We start from the raw sequence: 9,100 nt of genomic DNA on the forward strand, positions 1-9,100 counted from the left end.
CATATATAAATATATATACATGTATAAACTAACATACACCCATATAGCAACCAACAAATGTGTGTATCTAAAATAAAAAATTTTAAATACAAAAATTTATATATGTAAATACATTTATACTATATATATATATGTATATATATATAAATGAATATATAGGGAGAGATGAATGTAGGGTAAATGGGTGTTGTATATGTATATGTAAGCGCGCGCATCTTGATAGGGTGCTGCTGCTACGGAGCGGCTGCGTGCTCGAGGTCTGACTGGCGCTCGCGCAATGTAGTCCCTCGGTTATCCTTGACGCGGGAGCATCGTCGTTTCGAAAGGGCTACCACAAGGGCCACCTTCCTGGTTACTTCTTCCTCTGTCGTTTTCTAATTATTATTATTATTATTATTGTTGTTGTTGTTATTATTATTAATAGTAGTAGTATTATCATTAAAAATTTGTCGTAAAATTTTTATCCCTCTCGCATTATCTCTTCGACAAAATTTCGAATTATTTTTAATTAATCAACAAAAGAACAAAAAAATTTACAGTTTACGTCTCTCCGGTGTGTGTTGAAAATTAAACGATTTTATTCCGATGAGATAACAAATCGAAATAAATATATTTTCTTTGATGAACATGGATACAGACGGTATGGGTCGTTGGACTTTGCTCGATTTAAAGGTTTCATAATTGGTGTTGACAAGAGAACATATATTATATTTGAATATTATATATCAAGTGTTATTTGTGATTTGTGGTAAAGAAACAATTGAAACGATGGTGTTTGCTCGATAAAGAACGAAAAAAAAAAAAAAGAAACAAGAATAAAGAAAGCTTCGTGAAGATCGAGATTATTACGGTGAGAATGATTGATAATCTTACGAATGTATGAATAATCTCGTAAAAAAACGAAACAAAACAAAAAAGGAAAGATAGTCATAAACGTGTGTTTAACACGTACGTGTTTTTGGTGTTTGTTTGTTTGTTTGTTTGTTTGACGAGTGCGGAAAAATAAAGTGTTATTATGCATAAAAAGTAGAAATAGGTGTTTGTCCAGGAGTAACAACTGGATATCAACGTGAAGGATCTAAAAAGTGAGAACACGTCTGTGTGTTGGGGGATTTTGATAACTTTGTCTCTATAAGTTCGCTAGTGAATTCTTGATAAGGACACTTAGGGAGAAAAGCTATTTTTCCTTGCTTTTTATTTCGTGGAATAACGTCAACGTGACTCTAACTTTCAGATACTTTTAAATCTTAAAGAAGAAGAATAAAGAAGAAACACAAGAATATAAAAAAAAAAAGAAAAATACGGAAGAATAAAAAAGTAAAAAAAAATAGAAGAAGAAGAAGAAGAAGAAGAAAAAGAAGAAGACGAAGAAGTTTCATTATTCTTGAAAGAGCATACGAGAAGAGAGGATTTCTTACTTGCCAAGTTGGCCGACCTACTCGTTGATTCTAATTTCGAATTCTATTGGGAAAGATTGAACCAGACTTTCCCTACGGAGAAATATTTCTTCCTCTTCTCTCTCTCTCTCTCTCTCTCTCTCTTTATCTCTTTATATCTTTCTATCTATCTATCTCTCTCTATCACTCTATCTCTCAAAGAATATCGCGTGGATTTTCATTAGAACTAATGGGATGTCATTTATCTAACTATTTGATAAATTCTATATAATCAATTTGGATTAAAATCCATGACCAATTGATCTAATTTCTAGTATTGGAACTTAACTATTTGATACAATCCTATTATCGGTCATTAGTATTATCTGTAGTTATCGTCATAATAATAATTAGGATCAATCGTACTTAATCGTAAATCCAGCAAACGCAATACTGATTAAATCCACGAAGATTGTTTACTATAGAAGCCTAGCCAATTAATTCGAAATCTAACTACGTCGACTACGACTACGACTACGACGACGACGACGACGACGACGACTACGACGACAAAGGTTGCATCTTGTGAGCATGGCATAGAATATGCGATGATCGATGAGCCGTCTAACGGTTGAACGATAATCGCTTTAACAACGACAACGCTTGGCCGATGTCTCCTCCTCTTTCCACGTTAACTATCCCCCTCTTCCTCTTCCACCACCTCGTCCTCATCCTGTCTCCCTCTAACCTAACTCCTTTTTGACATAATCGTTCCTGTCGTATTATTATCATAACGTAACGTGAATATAAAAAAAAAAAAAAGAATATATATAAAAAAAAATAGAGAGAAAGTGATAGAAAGAACAGAAATATTCCAAGAATCGTGTTCTTCTCACAAAATGGCAACTTTAATTCGAAGAGGTTGATATAACATAACTTATTATTAACTTCAGTATTAACAAATCTACCAATAAATGCACGCTAGATCTTAAATCACGACCAATGAAAAACGTCAATAATTTAAATATCCCAAACGCATGCGCACTAACAATTTTCAATCGCGTTAAACTTCATTGAATTTTATCATTGGTTAAAATCATCGCGAATAAGAATCTCTTAATGAATTCCTTCCAATAGTGGAAAATTCATTAACGAAGAAAATAAATAGAAGAGTAAAACAAAGAACGCGTTCGTTGGTATTGCTTTTATTTTTCTTGGTGATTTAAACTTCCTCATGTTTGTATATCCCCGTGTCTTTTTCTAGTCATTTATTTATATCCTCGTTCCATGTATGTATGTTCCACGTATCTTTTCTCTTTTGCGTAAAAAATCTTAATAAATCAGTGTCATCTTATGAAATTTTCTCAGTTTAAATTGGATAATTATTATATATAATTGTTTAAACCAATTAATTTTGCGTGTATTTTTCTAATATTTGTCATAAAACAAAAAGTGATTAAATCTAAATTATAATGCACGATGTAAATTAAACCTGCTCACAAATTATCCATCCACCAGTATATATCTCTTTTATTTTGAAACAAGAAAGAAAGAAAGGAAGAAAGTTATCAAAGTTACCAAATTACATCCTACGATTATCCTAATTTCTTGAACATTAGTCAAACGTGATTTGCAAATAAAATACGCGCGCGTGTCCTGTTGATTAAACTTACCGAACAATTTGCGTATTTGTAATTTTTCGATGGTCTCACTATAATCGCGAACGATTTAATACATTTTTGATAGTACATATTATTGATAAAAAAAAAAAAACAAAAAAAAGAATTTTCATTTCTTCGTGTTACGATATACCTCGCGTCGTATTAGTCAAAGTTAATATATATATATATATGTGTGTGTGTGTGTGTGTAGTTAGTTATATATGTGTATATGTGAACCCATTCATTTAACTTTGAATTGAACGAGCCGTAGGGATGTGTTAATGACAAACATCCTTGTTACGAAAGGGTCAACGAATAGGAAATAATCGATAATTCCTATATTCATCGCAAATCGTTCAAGTTGTTTCTAAAATAGGAAGAAAGAAGGAAAAAAGCAGCGCTCTAATGGTTTTTATATAAAACATTGAAGAAAATGTGTAAGTTCGACGATTCGAGGAGTTAATTTGAAGTGATAGCGAGTTACCTTCGCTTGTGGAACAATTATACGACGTGGAATAATAATATCTTGGAAATGAGCCTAAGATAGTATATATATATACATATATGCATATGTTATATACGTACCTATATTATACACGAGATGTCCGATATGTGAAAAAGCCTCGGCCTTGAGGAAAAGAGATGTCTACTTCTCTTCGCATATTCGTCACTCTTATCATTTCTTTTGGTAAGTATTTATTACTCATGCACTTATTTTCTTTTAAATGTCATAACACTCTTGTTTTTCTTTTAGTTAAAATTTAATTGTGAACAAACGTGACAATGATATTTTATATGATTCAATTTTTATATATATATATATATATTTTTTTTCAGTTTAATAATAAAAATATATATAATTTTTAATTTAATTTAATTTATTCAATAAACAAAATATTATATTTTTTAATTGAATAATAGTAATTTAAATAATAAATATGACGCGAAAACGAAGATTCTTTCTTATTCGAGTTTTTAATCCGTTAAATTTGATTTAAATAAATTCTTTTTAAATTGCGAGACTTCTCTTTCTGCTTTTGAAATAACTTTAAGCTATATTTTGATGAATAAGAACTAATGTCATTTTTATCGATCGTTTTAAGATAAATCGTTCAAGTAAAATATCTTAGAAATGTTCTTGCCAAGGATTAAGATTAATGCACTCGTTGAAACCGAGTGAACATGACGATCGCAGAAATAGTTCAAAAATTTTCATCGAAATGGAAAAGAAAAGTACTGATTTCGATGTTATTCAGCGTTCAATTTTCATAGAAACTATTTTTATCGAATATCGATTTGTTTGTTGTCACATTTACGAATGAACACTCTATTTCTAATTTTCTTATCGAAAAATACAACAAAATTTACATTTATTTCTTTTCATTTATTTTATATATATATATATATTTTTTCTATGCATGTAAACGAACTATTATGTGTAAAAAAAATATACAGTTCTTTCATTTTATCACGTTAGAATTTGATTAGAAACTAATGAAAGTATAAACGATTTGTCTAGAGTAATATATCGTTAGTAACAATGCTAATGAACTATCTTTCGATATCGATAACACCACTGAATCTTTTATTAACGATGCATACGCCAAGACACGTTAGTATCTAATTCCTGAGGGCTGCATTACTTAGCTGGAAACTTAGTCCTTAGGGAATATTAGAAGTTACGGTCCATTAACGCCTTCGCAAAGATTCACTACTTTACGATAATGTACTTGCTCATTAACGCAACCGTATAATCTTTCTACTAATATCGTACAAATGATAACATTCAAATAATATAACGAATATGTATTAGTTAAACTATAATACGATAATTTATTTTTCTTTTTTTTACCTCGTTTTTGTTTATTCTTCATTTTAATCAAAATGCCCATTAATCGATAACCAAATTTACGGTAAAACGAAACGAAACGAAACGAAACGAACCGATTTGAAATATAAAATATTTTTCATCCTACTGTCCGTGTTTTTAAAATCTTTTCCTTTTTTTTTTTTTTGTTCGCGATACGAAGTTTCCGTTTTTTAAAATTGCGTATAGAAACAAATAAACGAAAGATAAAAAAAAACAGATTAGAGTTGAGTTCGACAAAAAAAAAAAGAAAAATAAGAGAACACGATTAATTGGTACCCCGTGTTGTTCGAGACTACAAAAAACAGGATAACCGTTTCAAGTGTGAAAATACAAGATTATAAGTAATAACGTATATGTAATGTGTATTTATTTCAATTAAAATGAAATATTATTCAGAACTCATAGACGTGATTTTTCAAATTTCGTGATAAAAGTTATATAGTTCCTTTATAATTATGAATAATTCTATCTTTGATCATAACTCACTATTTTATCAAAAAAATAAATGACATATTTGGAAATATAATTTTAAATGAAATAATATATTATCTATTTTATTCTTTTCCAAATAATTACTCGCAAATTGTGTAATTTGAAACCGTGTAATTCGAGGGAATTATCTGTATACAGGTTGAATCACGGTACGTGACTTTCAAAAATAAAAAAAAAGTTTCCGGCATAGTTAAACTAAATTAGGAGACAAATGTAATGGTAAATGAAACCTTTTGTTTTAAGATAATTGTTTTATGAGATATCAAAGTCATCATTATTTTTTTTTAAATAGAATGCCTAATTTTTGTTTTCTGGATTGATCTGATAAAACATTAAATTCTGCATTAAAAAAACTATCATACAATGCAGGGTTATTCTTGTACAATTAGGATAATACATTTTATACTACCATAATAATGAACAATACTAAAAATGACAAATTTGGTCAAATATCAGCACAAATACATTTCTGTGATATAATAAAATAGAATTGATCAAATTATGAGACCTTAAGAAATGTGACCGAGAAAGTGAGTGATGGGCTGGAATAATATGGGGTTGAACAGGATAGAAAGTAGAATAATTCGAGTAGAAGATTATTCTGAATATTAGCATACGAAGTACAATAAATTAGAATGACGAGTTTTATTACTTACATTTTTCACCGACGTGCTGTTATCTTAATCAGAATTATTGAATTCGTCTATTAATAATGGACAAATTATGTTAAATAAGTGTTTATCTGATTAAGTAGGATTTGAGTTGTTCACTACTTTTATGTATCAGCTTATTATCCTTCATGAAATTCGTGTAGAGATTGACCAACTAATCCAGGATTGAACAGAGACATTTTCCTACTAAAACCGAAATCATAAATTTCGAGTTCTTTTCTTCTAGACTATTCCAATCCCCACTTTCTTTTTTCCATGGCAAATGATTTTTCAAAAGACAAAACATTAGTTTTTTATTGGGTAGATATACTAACTCCTCCCTACCAGCTTGATTGGTTATTGTATTTTCAAAGTAGGAATAGGGATGATGCAAACTTCTCCAAATTTAAACGAAATGCATTAGTTTATGGTAGAAATAAAATTCTTTCAAATAATTTAGGTTTCTAGGAATATTTAAGGATACATATGGGTAGATGACAAAGAATCGGAAAATTTGTTAATGTTCAAAAGAAAATGATGACGAAGGTTGGTTGTGAGGGTTCGGTAAAAATTGTAAAATAAAGCTTCGAGTACCAACATAAGTCATTCTCGTGTTGCACAAACCTAAAATCGACAAGGAAAATATTGAAGTATGACAAAAAGAAAGATAAAAAACGTTGGTAAGATATTAAAAGTAAAACAAATCAAATTGGAATAATTCTCTCTGTATATAAAAAATATTTAAACAACAAAAATATATATATATATATATATATTAAGTATGACCCAAAGAATTGAAATAATTAAAAAAATAAAATAAATAAAATATACAACAGAAATGACCTCATTCTGTTGAAAATAACAGTTATTTATGTTAGTAATAAAAATATATTATCATAAATGACTAGAAAATTAAATAGAGATATAAGTAAATGCGTTTTGTATGTTAAAAAAATCTTATCAGAAGTATGTTCTTGAAACCAAAAATATTTAGAGATAGAGAGAGAGAGAGAGAGAGAGAGAGAAGAAAAAAAACCCAAAACCGGTTTAAGTATGTCGAATATAGTAAAATAAGTCAGACAAAAAAAAGACTACAATTTTATTTAATATAATGCTACTATAATATACAGATGGACTCGTTAGAATGAAGATAATAGGTGTTTCGAGTAGATAGGAATATACTAGAAAATTCGTTGAGAATTTATGAGTGGTTATCATCTTACGGCAGGTACTCCGTTCGTGCCAATAACTCGTCCTGTGAAAAGGATGGGTGTATACGGGGAGGAGGGTATATATGGAAAATGTAAAGGGTTGGGGGGGGAAGCGGTAGGTTGGTAAGTGTGAAAGAAGGCTAAAAAAACGAAGACACATTGTAGATAGCATACTTGTAATAGTATGAGTAGTATATACCTATATGTGTATATATATAAAATATATGTATAAACCTCGTAAAAATAATTTCTTGTTTTCTCTTCAAAAGTATCTCTCTCTCTCTCTCTCTCTTTTTCTCTTTCCTTCGACGCCTATGGTTTTTATAAAGAGGTCCCACGGGTGAAAAAGCTTGCTGGAAAAGCTTTTTCCTCTACTTCTTTCCTCTTCTTCTACTACTTTTTCTTTTTTTTTTTTCTTTTTCTAATTTCTTTTTGTCTCTCTCTCTTCTTTTTTTTTTTTTATATTTCTTTCCTTCTTTCTATTTCGATGAGAGAAAACGCATACATAGTTATCAACGTACCAACGTTACAACGTAGTACGCATAAAAAGACTGCTGCTGATGCTGCTGTTGGAAAACGTGAACGGAAAGCGAAATAGAAAATAAAGGAGAAAGAAAGTATAGAAAAGAAAATGTCGAATGGCGGAAGAAAAATTTTAGGGTCAAACGTTTAACGTTTTTTCTTTCTCACATTTTATAATTCTTTTTTTTGTTTTTTTTTTTTTTTTTTTTTTTTTTTTTTTTTTTTTTGATCGACCGTTCAGAATATTTACGAGAGAAAAACGGTTGTTTTTGCGGTACTTTTTTTTTTTTTCTTTTTTTCGTGAAACGCGAAAAAAAAAGAAAAGAAAAGAAAAGTAAAGTAAAGAAAAGTAAAAAAGAGAAATTGTATGAAATCGTAATGCGCGACATCGATGTGAAAAAATATTCCGGAAAGAGAGAGAAAGAGAGAGCGAGAAAGAAAAGAAAAAAAAGTATAGAGATACGAGTGAAATAGTCTTTTACGTTCGTTTACGTCATAAATTATTTCCATTGGAGATCGCTAAATGAAAATTCTACGAACGGTATTTTCGCTACGAATGTTTTTCAACACAGTCACACACACATACAGATTATCCTTGTACACGTTCGCGGGCCTAACCAATAATGCAAAGGGGAATAAAAAATGAAAGAAAGAAAGAAAGAAAGAGAAAAAGAGAGAAGAAAACGACGAAGAAGAAGAAGAAGAAGTGAATAAAACAAATGAAGAGGAAAAAAAGAAGTAAACGAAAAAAAGAAAGAAAAAAAAAAAAAAAACTGGATACGAAGGAGAATAAACGAATCAACGGGTTGGGGAACCGAACGAAAAACTCGAATCGAGTACCGGCGCTATATAACTTGACACCGATTTCCTCTGACAAAATTTCAAACGCAAATCCGATTAAAGCTCGCAGTTTTACGAATCAGCCGGATTAACCTTGCATCCTGTCGCATCCGTGGAGAATAAAAAAGTTAAATTATACGTGGCAAAGGGGGGGGGTCGTGGGATGGAGCGGGTGGTGGGTGGGCGATCGGGGGCGGTTGGTAAAGGGGGTGGGGAGGAAGGTCTGGTGCAAATGGGTGGAACGTTTGTAATCAATTAAAATAACGTATTTCGATGAAGTATTCGATCGATACGTTATCGATTACAACGATTTTATCTTGTTTTAAAATAGTTATTAATCTTTTCCATCGTTATATCATTTAAGCATATGTTTTTTTTTTTTCCTGAAATGTAATGCAATATGGAAACACTTATATCCCATTCATTTATCTTTCTGCAAAAGGATTTTACAGTACAAAAGTAATAAATTGTCATTAAT

The 9,100-nt window shown here is 30.2% G+C and overlaps 1 protein-coding gene across 1 annotated transcript in view; it reads left to right on the forward strand.

The window, feature by feature from the left end:
* Positions 1–269: 269 nt before the first annotated feature.
* LOC106793021 (hemicentin-1-like) overlaps positions 270–9,100 on the forward strand; it is a gene marked incomplete in the record, with an annotated part of 31,327 nt that continues 22,496 nt past the window's right edge. The window contains 2 exon segments of the mRNA XM_014759590.1: positions 270–2,297; positions 2,922–3,725. Coding sequence (XP_014615076.1) covers positions 3,680–3,725 — 46 coding nt within the window.

Source organism: Polistes canadensis, unplaced genomic scaffold (assembly GCF_001313835.1).
Source record: "Polistes canadensis isolate GaletaPanama2010 unplaced genomic scaffold, ASM131383v1 scaffold_10, whole genome shotgun sequence".
NCBI classification, from domain to species: Eukaryota; Metazoa; Arthropoda; class Insecta; order Hymenoptera; family Vespidae; genus Polistes; species Polistes canadensis.